This window comes from Pelophylax lessonae (genome assembly GCF_965119305.1).
Source record: "Pelophylax lessonae genome assembly, chromosome: 5".
Lineage (NCBI taxonomy): Eukaryota > Metazoa > Chordata > Amphibia > Anura > Ranidae > Pelophylax > Pelophylax lessonae.
This window is the reverse complement of record NC_138772.1, coordinates 208911787-208926018: the sequence shown is the minus strand read 5'-3', so window position 1 is coordinate 208926018 and position 14232 is coordinate 208911787. Positions and strand designations below refer to the sequence as shown.

General features: G+C 42.8%; 1 protein-coding gene across 1 annotated transcript in view; it reads right to left on the bottom strand.

Annotated features, from left to right (window-relative positions):
* STK17A (serine/threonine kinase 17a) overlaps positions 1–11385 on the bottom strand; it is a 58021-nt gene extending 46636 nt beyond the window's left edge. The window contains exon 1 of the mRNA XM_082259305.1: positions 11198–11385. Coding sequence (XP_082115431.1) covers positions 11198–11382 — 185 coding nt within the window. The 5' untranslated portion in view covers positions 11383–11385. The remainder of the gene's footprint in view (positions 1–11197) is intronic.
* Between the last annotated feature and the right edge of the window lie 2847 nt (positions 11386–14232).

The window sequence follows — 14232 nt, the reverse complement described above, 5'->3', positions numbered from 1 at the left end:
TTGCCTGATAATTGTGCTCACAGTGTGTTCATGAACATGATCATATAGTTCAACCAAAGTATCTCAGTGCAGAAAAAAAAAAAAAAAAAAAAAAAAAAAAAAAAAAAAAAAAAAAAAAAAAAAAAAAATCGCTCGGAAGGAAAGTTAGGGCTATTCGGTTTTTTGTGGATTTAATGGCATCGCACATCAAGTTTGTATTGCCAATATTAGATGGATGTTAATTGAAGCCTATATACAGCTAACACCTTAAAAAAATTTTGGGCTACAAAAGGAAGGAGATAATGTTCCCTTATAGCAGATTAAACAGCACAGTACTGTGCTGTCTAATCTGCCCCCCTCTAAACTGTAAAACCTAGCTCATCTTGCCACTTCCTGTTTCCTTCTCTCTGTACTGACTGACCACAATAATCATGGCTGTTGAGCCCTAATCACCGTGGTCAGTTTATGCCTCTCCGTCATCCACAGCTCTCCTCTGTCCCCCTCACCGCCACCGCCTGTCAGCTCCTGTGTCTGTTTCCCCCACCACCATTAGTAGAAGTAACATATTAGAAATTGTTACTGCCAGCCCTCTATTATAATGTAGTCTTAACACAGGGTTAGTGTTTTTATTAAAACGATGCTTGTAAAATATCCTTTTAGAGCCATCTTCAGGCCAGTCACGGGACTCCTGTCCAGTCTCCTACTGATCTCCCTCTAATGTTAGCCTGGGAGGTCACATGGCCGCTCAGCCCCTCCTGCTGTAGCCCGGGGATCGGAGTTGGAGATGTGACGGGAGTCACGTGACTGGCCTAAGATTGCTCTGGCCGGATCAACGAGCAACCGGTAAAAATAAAGGAAAAAAATACAGCCAACGATTGGTAAGCTGCAATATGATAAAATTTGTTTTTGGGATGAATACAAAGCTCTGCCCTCTACTAGTGCCAAGCCCTACCACTTATCAATCAACTGTCAAACGCTATATCATTATATATATAAAAAAGGAAGAAGACAGTACTAATTTCCACAACCACACATTCGTTGTGGATACAGGAATCCCCCCACCCGCACTGTGTAATTGTATTCTGATAGCAGAGACTCCCCTGGCTCCCCACTGTGAGAATACACTGATCAGTGCCATTGCCTAAACACTCCATTACCTGTCTAGGAAGTCTACAGTAAACACTTCACAATATACCAATGACAGTCAGCTTTTTCCTAACAATTTCATATAATGATAAATAATGTGTGCCTAATTATTTTAAATAGTCCAGAAAATTAATCTGCTTTGAAATGGTTATAGGATTTTGTTTCTGTTGCTCAATTGGTTGAAATACATATGTCAAATGTCCCTGAATACCATGCAAGTCCCCCCAAACAAACATCACAACGTGTTCTCTGTACAAAGAGTCCAAGCAATGTTTAACGGACCTTTAAAAAAACAAAAGATGTACAGAATGATTTAGCATAAAAGCTTTCTTGTTTAGCCATCACCGTAAGCCTTTGATTCAACCAAACTAGCCCACAGTGACCTAAAACACATAAAGCAGGCACGACCAACAGGAAGCGATCACAAAGAAAACCCATTTGCAAGTCACAGCATCATACAGCTCATTAACCTACCTTTAGGCCTGTACAACTTTATATCAACGTTTGAGATCCTCTGGTGCAATCAAGCACTAAACTAAATCACATCATTTGAACAGACAGTTTCTTACAAGATCGCCTCATAGGGTAAGATTAGTCTGCTTAAACCCTTCACACCAAGCATGTTTCTTTGCAGCAGACTGATCAAAGGCTTGGCGTGATAATGAGAAGCATGTGCGCAATGAGCATCAATTGATCAGGTACATCCCCACATGCAGCATCCTACTGTGCTCTACATTATCAATGGAAAAAGCGGACAGCTTTTTTTTTTTTTTTTTTTTTTTTTTTTTTTTAATATCCCATTGGAAAAACAGGTCTGTGCTTGAGCATTTTTTAGTTTTAGTCTTTGTAATGTTCCGAGGCCAAATTCTCTCACATATTTCAAATGCCAATAATTCCCATATCCAGCCCACAAAACCACCAAGCTACTCATTCACTCCCTTATCTCTCGCCTTGACTATTGCAACTCCCTTCTCATAGGCCTCTCCTAGGCCTACCTCTCCAATATAACAATTTTTTGGTATTATCATTTAAATAAAAAGGGCAGCAAGTATTTCTACTTACATAGGGCCATTTATTATAAAAATCAGGCGCCTTCATTTTGAGAATCAACTACCTCTCCAATAACTATCTCCACTTTAGTCTATCATGAGTGCTGCTTCAAGACTCATCCGCCTTAACAACTGTTTAGCGTCAAGCAACCCTCCCTGCCAATCCCTATACTGGCTTCCGATTGCCCATCAAATTAAATTTAAGATACGAACATACAATGCCATCCACAACTCTGCCTGAGCTACATCCCCAATCTGGTCTCCAAATATCACCCAAACCATCACTCTCAAGCCCTCCTGCTGTCAAGCTCCCTTGTCTCCTCCTCTCATGCTCATCTTCAGAACTTTCCAGAGCTTCGCTCATCGTCTGGAACTCTCTACCTCAATCGGTCCAGCTATATCCTACACAAGCTGCCTTTAGGCAATCCCTGAAAACTCATTTCTTTAGGGAAGCTTATCACACCTCCAACTAATCTTTTATCCCCTCCATCAGCTCATCCCCCCCAGTTATAACCTTTTGTACCACTTGCCCCACCCATTTAGATTGTAAGCTCTCATGAGTAGGACCCTCTTAAACCTCTTGTATTTTTATTGTATCAGAGTGGGAAAAAAAAAAAAAAAAAAAAACCGATCCCAGATTTATTTTTTTTACTTAAAAATATCAGATTTTTTTATTTTTATCAAAATGTTTAATAAAATGCTTTTATAGTAAAAACCTTTTTCAGTATGAAATGGAGCTTACGTTATGTAGCATAAGGCTGTATATTCTGCAAGATTTACATTTTTGGTAAACTCAATTCAATGAATCCAAGCGAAAATAACATGCACTGCACTGATGCATTCACACAATTTCACAGTAACCATGAGATAAAAACAAAAAAAAAAAAAAAAAAAAGTTTAGGAATATTCTCTCCCCCCCCCCCCCCCCCCCCGGTTTTGTAAATCTATGTACATTACAAACTGTACGATTGAATCGGTTATGATATCGCTGTTTTACGAACCTGACAGCTTATTCTAAATAGAATCTTTGAAATTTGCAAACCAAATTGAAGGTTTCCTAACTACCAGCAAGAATAAGTCCTTACATTCAAAGAGCACCTGTCATTTCAGATCCATCATGGCAGCACGTGTTAGCGGGCATCCACTCACCTGCTGCCTCCAGGTTCCTCACCTTTTCTGCGTCACCAGCCGTCCCATTAAAGTGAATGGGACTGTTAGTAAAGCCTCGTACACACGCAACAATTGTTGGCCGTGAATTTTCGGCCAACGTCCGATTGGCCGATTATCGGCTTGTTAGTATGATGATTCCGACAACCGACTGCGACTTTTCGGCCGAACAAAATCTGGTGTGCATGCTATAACATTTTTGTTGGCTGTCAACAGCACGGCCGATTGTTCGTCAGTCAGTACAGATTTCGCCAGACAAAAATCAGACGAGCAAGACTGGGCATGCTCAGAGAAGAAAAAACACACGGAAAGTAAACCAGCACATGACATCACTTCTGAAGTTGGTTGTTGTTGGCCGAAAAAATGTGTGCGCAGTCTGGAGCACATTTCAACCAACACAACAACACTGGATAAAAGACGGCCGATCGGTCGGGAAACAATCGTTGCGTGTGTACGAGGCTTAAGTCAACAGCGGGTCAGAGATGACAGTGGCTCTTTAAAAATTAGGATTTAAAAATCAAGTTGATTTAAATTAAGCCTTTTTACTAGGGATTTAAAATCATCTTGACAAATCAAATCCACCCTGATTTTAACTGCACTGTCTCCCTTTTTATAGTGTAAAGCACTGCGTAAACTGTTGGTGCTATATAAATCTTTATTAAAACAATTCATATTCAGTGGGAATAGTCTAAATAAAATCAACAGAAAGGGACATTGGCAACATTGCAATTAGTAATCAAATTGATCAAAAAGGGGAAAAAACCATTTGGCATAACCAAACAAACCACATGTCGTCATGTAAAATTGAATTCATACTATAACATTAGCATGAGACATGGGGACACTTCTGAATCAATGATAAGCACTAAATATTAAAGAGTAGCTCCAGTTTCCGCCAAAAAAAAAAAAAAAAAAAAAAGATAAATAAAATTTATATAATTATATATTTAGAAATACTGTAGCTACTGACTTTTACTATAGGGAGACTCGCCTGTCCAGGGATCCAGTGCTGTCCTCACCAGAGCAAATTCTTCAATGGGCTTTGGCTCCCTAACGCCAGCATCTTAACTAAGGGATACCAGCAGTAAAGCCTTGTGCTTTTAGAGCCACTGCCCATGCACGAGCCACTCTACGCTTTATGAATAGCCCTGCAGTACCAGAAGGCTGAGGGGGAAAGAAAAGGGGCTGAACTACCACTTGGATTGCCGTGGCGATCCGACTGCAAGTGGGGGAGCAGGTACCTGTCAAACTTTATTAAAAAAAGGTTTCTCCTCGTAGCTTCCACTTTATACTGCCCGACACCAGGTATGCGGGTGCCCCCTGTGTTTCTTGGGACCAATGGAGTCTCTATTCTGTGCACGCTCCAGTCTACAAACTACAATCTTACATGCAGTCATTTCTAGTGCTGCACATACCAACAGAGGGAAAGGGGCAAAGAGCCAACGCCACATCTCTCCTCCTCCTCCTCAGTGAGCCACCTGGGTCAGCTTGGCTTTGGCCCTGTGTATCTCTCGGCTGTATGCATGGTTGTAGTTCTAAAAAGGAGTGCACACACACACACACACACACACGTGCTCATTTAATATCACTTTAAAAGATTTACCTGGATATGAGCACTTTAACTTAAATAAGGCTCAAACAGCTTCATATATTTCACTAAACCAGAAGAAAACAGATGGTTGCTATGGTTTTAAAAGTATATGTATGAAGCTTGCAACATGGCCCAACTGGTCAATGAGTGGGGGGGGGGGGGGGGAGAAATCAAATCAAAGCTTTTGGCAGTACAGAGGAAATGCAAGCTATAATCTTCACTAGAGAAGACATATCATTATCTTCATGAGAAGATCTAACTCCCTCTGTAAAAAATCCCAACCATACGTGTTGAGCACATCACTGACAATAAATCACATCAATTGATGCATTCCTAAGAAGATTTAGAAGCCATTACAATGACACCATGTGGTACTGTATTCTCACCAGTGTTTAACCTTTTTTTTCCCAGTCAAGGCACCCTTTACAATGCTGCACAAATCTCAAAGTAGCCCATTCTAAATAGTAAACGAATAGTTTTACATAACGCAGCAACATCCACACATAAGACACCCAATATTCGAGGCGATTTTTTTTTCCTCCAAAGCAAATACACCTTTACACACTGGTACTAGTATTCCAATGTTTCTTTCCTTCACTCAGCTAATGTGACCCCCAGTGCTAGTGGAGAGGGACAGGGGAAGGGGGCAAACAACGATGCTGTGAATAGACCCAACATCCACCTTGAGGTCATTGGTTGCTAGAATGCTGCCAGCTGGAAGGCTGGAAGGCACACAAAAACATGGGACATGTGCATAAAAAAATAAGTCCTTTTACGTGCTGGTTATCTTATTCTTCCAGTGCTAGTATGTTCCAACGAGTGCCATTGTGCTCTCCTCCTGATGTGCCCTTACTTGCCGACTAGTGATGGGTAAAACGCCTGTGTTTCAAAAATAATCCTCCAGTGGCAAAAAAAGACCTACCTGCTGGAGCCACAGAAGAAAGCAAATATACCACACACACACACACCTTTTGCCACTGGAGGATTATTTTTGAAATGCAGGCGTTTAACCCATCACTAGTCTGGAGTATGGGCACATAACGAGGAGAGCACAACGGCACCTATTGGAACATACTAGCACTGAAGAATACGATAACCAGCACTTTCAGCACTTTAAGGACTTGTTTTTTTTTTTTTTTAAATGAACATTTTTTGCACTTTAATTTTTTTTAAAAGTATTGTGATTTAAATTTTATGTTTCTACACAAATAAATGAATAGAGATACATATTAAGAACTTTATGGTTAGATAGCGCTGGATACACATAAAAATACCTGAGGGGAATATACACCTTACATCCCAGTGTGGGGATCATAAAATTTTAATAGATGCCGTGTAGTCTATGGAACCATACATACATACAGCTATGTAAAGATCTGTAATAAAGCGATGAGTACAGAGCTGTAAAACAGAAATAGAATATCTTATGCAATTTCTGTGCGTGAGAATATGTAAAAAATATACTACTACTACTACTACATACATACACACACTTGGGACTACAGAAAATACTGAGATGCCTTGATGGGGCCTGTAGCTCAGACATGCATTTGCAAATGCGTGCCCTGTTTTTAATGCATACGGATAGACAGGATAATTCAGTTGGTTGCAGGCTGGTCAGGAGTGACTGCAAACCTGTTAACCCAAGTTTAGACACTCTCGGATTGCCATGCTTACAAGATTGGATCAAGACTTGTCTCCCTCCTACTGCTGCATCTTTCGGATACATGTCTACATGGGGAAGACATTCACAAGAGCACTTGTTCACGTTTTGTTTGTCGAATATATATATATATATATATATATATATATATATATATATATATATATATATATATATATATATACACATATACATACACACACACACACACACATACATACATACATACACCAGCAATGAAGAATTTTAAGCTTGTATATGCTTACATGATCACATTGCCTTTGCCCTGGTCAAGTGACAACGTTCTATATGGTTATATTTTTTTTTTTTTCTATAAGATTTTTTTTTTTTTTTTAACTCAGAAATGTTATTTGGCAATGTTTATGCCCTACTGAGTCAGGTGTACCATAAACTATCCATTAGTCACCCATAAAAGAAATACAGATGAACGTAGGTGGTGCCAATAAATGTATCATGCATTAGCAATCCCAGTGATGGTACACATAAGGACAGCAGAAAATGAATTGGCTTCCCAGACTTTGTGTCACTACTATGTAATATTTACCACCTTCATTTAGCTTGCAATAAACTCAACAGTAATAAAGTCGAAGAATGCAGCCTGCTTTGCCAGTGAGATCTGAAATATGCGGTCAGCTATTCTGGAAAGTAAGTTAGTCAATGAAATTTTGATTCAAAAGCCTCAATTTCATGAACTAAAATTTTACATACCTTCAGGAGAACCAAAAAAATAAAAATAAAAATTTCTATACAAAAATAGTGCTGCGCCTCAAAAGTCCACAAATCGACTAATTGTCAAGATAAATGTGAAAATGAGTGAAAAGTAGCCATGTTTTACAGAACAAAAAAAAAAACCAACACACCAGTGTGTTAACTTTACCCCATTACCCTTAAATTTGTCAATGTCTGGAATTCCTCGTGAAAAAGAGCACTTCCTTGTATAGGAGTGTGTGTAGGCACCCTGTGACAACTGCCTCATGGCTGTATATCTGCAGTGTAAAACCTAGGCACTGCTGCCTCTGAATGATAGTCTCAGGAGATTTGGGGATGTCACTACTTTGCTGCTAAGTGGTCTCCTTGCTGGAGGCTCTGACATAAAGCAATGCCCTGTCTCTACCAAGATGGCTTCCTCCACACATACACAGTACAGGAAAAGGCTTGGCAAGTCCAAACCGCTGCAGAAAGGCTACAGGCAAAATTTTATTAAATTAATTAAACAATTGACTGCCTGCTTGCCTTTTTTTCTGGGCACAGATACCATAGTTCAGCTCCAGGTATCTACTGATGGCCCGCACAAATACAGGCATCTACAAATCCCAAAAAGTTGGGAGGATGCTGTGTATAATCTACATAAAAAACAGAATTAAATGGTTTGCAAATCTCATAAACCATATTTTATTCATAATAGAACATATAAAAATGGAAAAAAAGAAGACAGACTATCAGTACAAAACATACAAGCCAAGCGGAGGACAAGTATTATCACATATACACATCAACTAGTGACATTTCTGTGTCAGAAATGGGAGGTACCTTCTGATAGCTCTCCTTAAAAAGAAGTACAGTATCTCACAAAAGTGAGTACACCCCTCAAATTTTTGTAAATATTTTATTCTATCTTTTCATGTGACAACACTGAAGAAATGACACTTTGCTACAACGTAAAGTAGTGAGTGTACAGCTTGTATAACAGTGTAAATTTGCTGTCCCCTCAAAATACCTCAACACACAGCCATTAATGTCTAAACCGCTGGCCACAAAACTGAGTACACCCCTAAGTGAAAATGTCCAAATTGGGCCCAATTAGCCATTTTCCCTCCCCGGTGTCATGCGACACCTTAGTGTTACAAGGTCTCAGGTGTGAATGGGGAGCAGGTGTGTTATTTGTTGTCATCGCTCTCACTCTCTCATACTGGTCACTGGAAGTTCAACATAGCACCTCATGGCAAAGAACTGAGGATTTGAAAGAATTGTTGTTCTACATAAAGATGGCCTAGGCCAGTGATGGCAAACCTTGGCACCCCAGATGTTTTGGAACTGCATTTCCCATGATGCTCAACTACACTGCAGAGTGCATGTGCATCATGGGAAATGCAGTTCCAAAACATCTGGAGTGCCAAGGTTCACCATCACTGGCCTAGGCTATAAGAAGATTGCCAAGACCCTGAAACTGAGCTGCAGCACGGTGGCCAAGATTATACAGCAGTCTAACAGGTCAGGTTCCACTCAGAACAGGCCTCACCATGGTCGACCAAAGGAGTGGAGTGCACGTGCTCAGCGTCATATTCAGAGGTTGTCTTTGGGAAATAGACATATGAGTGCTGCCAGCATTGCTGCAGAGGTTGAAGAGGGGGAGAAGTCGGTCAGTGCTCAGACCACACGCTGAACACTGTATACTGCATCAAATTGGTCTGCAGGGCTGTCTTCTAAAGATGATGCACAAGAAAGCCCGCAAACAGTTTGCTGAAGACAAGCAGACTAAGGACATGGATTACTGGAACCATGCCATGTGGTCTGATGAGACCAAGATAAATTTATTTGGTTCTGATGGTGTCAAGAGTGTGTGGTGGCAACCAGGCAAGGAATACAAAGACAAATGTGTCTTGCCTACAGTTATGCATTGTGGTGGGAGTGTCATGATCTGGGGATGCATGAGTGCTGCCGGAACTGGGGAGCTACAGTTCATTGAGGGAACGATGAATGCCAACATGTACTTTGACATACTGATGCAGAGCATTATCCCCTCCCTTCAGAGACTGGGCCACAGGGCAATATTCCAACATGATAACGACCCCAAACACACCTCTAAGACAACCACTGCCTTGCTAAAGAAGCTGAGGGTAAAGGTGATGGACTGGCCAAGCATGTCTCCAGACCTAAACCCTATTGAGCATCTGTGGAACATCCTCAAAAATGGAAGGTGGAGGAGCGCAAGGTCTCTAACATCTACCAGCTCCAGGATTTGATCATGGAGGAGTGAAAGAGGACTCCAGTTGCCACCTGTGAAGCTCTGGGGAACTCCATGCCCAAGAGGATTAAGGCAGTGCTGGGAAATAATGGTGGCCACACAAAATAGACACTTAGGGGTGTACTCGCTTTTGTTGCCAGCTGTTTAGACATGAATGGCTGTAAGTTGAGTTATTTTGAGGGGACAGCAAATTTACACTGTTATACAAGCTGTACACTCGCTACTTTACATTGTAGCAAAGTGTAATTTCTTCAGTGTTGTCACATAAAAAGATAAAAATTTTTTTACAAAAATGTGAGGGTGTACTCACTTTTGTGAGATACTCCTTTTTTGCAGATTTATACTTACCTAGGTGGATGCAGCATCATTCCAATGCTGCATCTGTCCCCCTGCTGACTCCAACACTGAGAACCAAGCGATCAAACACCACCAATCGCTCGGTTCTCAGAACTTCCTGAGCAGAGAGCTGGTGACTGTCAGCTACCGCTGTCTGCTCTGCGCCCCCCCCCCCCCCCCCCGCTTACGGGAGCAGCTGGCTCAGGTCCAGGCAGGTGGGCAGATCCCGATCATATGGTCACGATCCTGCCCGAGCTTGGATCAGCTCTGACATCAGCAGACTTCAGCCTGCTGAGAAAAGTTCACAGAAGTGTAGAACGAACTGCACTCCTGTGATCCACAAGAGAAGTACAGTCAAAACGAGCTTTGGTTGTACTTTAACTACAACTGGATATTTTTAACGCACTTAACCAGCCTTCTTGTGTCAAAGAAAATTACAAAGTACAAACATGACACCCAGCGAATACAAAGTTAACTAAAAAGAGATTAGCATCCTGCTAATGCGGTTAACTGATCACATCATCTAAAATAGCCTATAACCATACTGTTAAAGTCACTGTTTATCTGCAAAGACAGCACAATACCATGAACATTCCCCCCCTTGGAGTTCTATCAGAACAGATTGTCACTTCCTGTACACAACTAATCATTTTGTATTACATAGATGACTACATCATTAGATTTAGTTTCTCAGAGAAATGAGGAAGGCTTTGCATTAGTCACACAGGAAGCAGAACAAGTGGTAACATTTGAGGAAGAACAATTTCACAAAAACTTAGCTGTATTAAGAAAACATATTTTAGACCATTTACTTCAGTATCCAAATCAAGACAAACATCTGAAAGCCTCTATTATTACACACTGACGAGCAAGAGTAGAGTAAATCTGCCGGTATGTGCACACATAAAAAAATAAAAGTCTATTAATAAAGCCAAAAAACAATAAAATCAGCACATTAGCAGTCAATCATTACACTGTATGCCGTTTCACAGCTTGTTCAGCATGAGTCCCAATGACAGTTGCTGTTCTTGGCAGAGCTGAATGCACCAGCTCATTTGTTTTTGAAACTACAAATCAAAGCCACCCGGCACTGAAATCCTGTCTATATATCAATGAAGCAAGAACTGTACGCCATCCCAACAGAGCACAACTCCAAGGACAAAATCCCACTGTAGTTATGGGAAAAACACACCGAAGACAACCAGCTTTATCACCTCTGAAAACACAGATGTGGAATTAACATGGGTTGTGATCAAACACACAATAAAAGTGGTCCTCACCTGCCCAGCTCATGGCCGGGGGCTATAGTGTAGCGAGATGTAAATGGCTGGCTCTGGATGGGGGTAGTAGGCTCTCCGAGAAGGCCGGGCCTCGAGTCATGACTTCTCCTCTCCTGCTGTCTCCTTGCAGTCCTCGGAGTGCTACAACATTTATCCATCATGCCATAGCTTTCTTCTGGGATCATCCCGATGACAACCTGGACAAGAAAGAAACAAAATGTCACAAAGCTGAAGTCTACAATCCCACCACAAAAGACATTGAAAAAAAAAAAAAAAAAACAAATCATTCAGTTGAGGCTCCGTATCACACTTGTGCGACTTGTCTTTCTGTTTTGGATAGTCCCTGTCAGGTTTCTATTGTCTGCATACCACACCTTTTCTATCTGATCTAGTAACTTTTGTCACTAAAAGTAAAACTGAAAAAAAATAAAAATGAAATTTGAGTTGTCACCAGAATAGGAAGAGGAGACATTTTTTAAATAGGGACACTGGTCGCCAAGAGAATATACGAGGGAAAAACCAAAAAAAGGGAAGTCTTCCAATAGGGAAAGTTGTTATTGAGACCAGAAACGAGGAGAAAAAATAAAATATAAATGTGATTTGTCACTGGAACGGGAAGCCTTCTAATGGAGGCACTTGTCACCAGGACTAATGCTGGCAATACATACATATTTTGGTAAATTCCAGAAAGATCCACTAAAATATGACAAGTGGGCAGCCCTATAAGATCCTCCTCACTATACAAACTTCAACCTGAGAATCGAAGGAGCTGGGGGCAAAACCGTCAGCCAAACAGTAAAGCTTTAAGGCCCGTACACACGTACCGATCGTCGGCATACAAACGTCGGTGGACGAAGGATCTGCCGATTGTACGCGTGTTAGTATGGTGCCTCCGACAGATGTCTGCGCACAATCCGCGGACAAAAGTCTTTCGTGCAAACATGAAAATATTTGTATGCCGACACCAGAACGGACGATTGTTCGCCTGTCAGTACACAATTCGGCCGACAGACCGCAGATTTGCAAGACTGGGCATGCTCAGAAAATAGAAAACACAGGGAAAGTTAACCATTACATGACATCACTTCTGCAGTCGGCGGACAAAATTCTTGTGCTGTCCTTGTGCTGTCTTTGCACTTTTCAGCAGACACCGACATCCCGGGGAGAAAAGAGGAACATTTGTAAGCCGACCATCGGTACGTGTGTACGGGGCTTTATTCACACCTGTGCGACATGTCATGCAACTTTGTGCATCAACATTGCATTACAAGTCGCAGCCCATTCTTTTCAATGGCACCTGTTAAAATCTGGGGGACTTTGAAAAGGTGCCAGCACAACTCCGTTTTGAATTTACTCTCTCTGGATTAAAGTGACATCAAATTCCAGCTCCAAAGTAGCGCATGAAAATCGTGTGCCTGGAGTCGCGCTAGTATGGAGCCTAACCGCATCTAATCAGATCCAGTCACTGTAAAGGTATTCTGACAGCTGCGGGAGCAGTGACTGTCTAACACAACCCAGGAGGAGAGAGTACTCCATTCACACTGTTCAGCATAGATGGGGAAAATCTATCGATCCCTCTTTTTCAGCTCCACTGGACTAAGCAAGAGAACACCTACAATGCCGGACCAGCCTAAAAGTTAAGCAAAATACAAAAACATGGGGGGGGGGGGGGGGGGGGCGTAAGACACAGGAACAGAAAAGTGTTCCACCGGGGTCACCTTTCCTAAGAGAAATCTCCTTCACTTTGGAGCAATTTCCTTTCACCATCTACAGGACAGGAAGTGAAGGGAAATCACACCATGCACAGAGACCTGAGGTTTTCTATACAGGAAAAAAGCACCTAAACACACATAGGGCCTTTCACACGGGCTGTCGGTCAGTTTTTCAGGCAGACCTGATCGGACCTTACAGTCTCCTCTATGAAGTGGCGGATGTCAGCTGACATCCGCCACCATCCAATCCGATCCTGCCCGCAAAATCCAGACAGGTGGTGATCCTGTTTTCCATCTGTCTGACAAATCGGATGAAAATGGACAGGTGGTCGCTTCTATCCGACTTCCCCATAGAGGAGAGCAGGGCTGTGTCCATTCTGTACAGCGAAAATGGACATGTCATCCGCAGCTCAGCAGACATCAACGGAGCGAAGCGATCCCCCACTGAGCAAGCGGAATCTGCTGCACGGAGGCACCCATGTGAAAAGGAGCCTTAAGGTCTCAGTCGCATTATGTGCAGCAACCTGCGTTTTTTTGCACTGGATAAACACAGATCACTTCTAGAGACGAGCTTGGGCCTTGCATCCTTTTTAACCCCGATGATCTGCGGGTTAGGTTATCCCCAACCAGCAGCGCTTTGTTTACATGGGCTGTGAAAGACCAGACCTGCAGCTCACTGGTAGTAAAAAAATAAAAAAACAGAGCAAGTTCAAAGTTTGGCTACAGAGGAGGCCCAAGCGCCTCTTTAACCCCTGCTAGGGCACTATATGCCCCGGGCCCAAGCGCCTCTTTAACCCCTGCTAGGGCACTATATGCCCCGGGCCCAAGCGCCTCTTTAACCCCTGCTAGGGCACTATATGCCCCGGGCCCAAGCGCCTCTTTAACCCCTGCTGGGGCACTATATGCCCCGGGCCCAAGCGCCTCTTTAACCCCTGCTGGGGCACTATATGCCCCGGGCCCAAGCGCCTCTTTAACCCCTGCTGGGGCACTATATGCCCCGGGCCCAAGCGCCTCTTTAACCCCTGCTGGGGCACTATATGCCCCGGGCCCAAGCGCCTCTTTAACCCCTGCTGGGGCACTATATGCCCCGGGCCCAAGCGCCTCTTTAACCCCTGCTGGGGCACTATATGCCCCGGGCCCAAGCGCCTCTTTAACCCCTGCTGGGGCACTATATGCCCCGGGCCCAAGCGCCTCTTTAACCCCTGCTGGGGCACTATATGCCCCGGGCCCAAGCGCCTCTTTAACCCCTGCTGGGGCACTATATGCCCCGGGCCCAAGCGCCTCTTTAACCCCTGCTGGGGCACTATATGCCCCGGGCCCAAG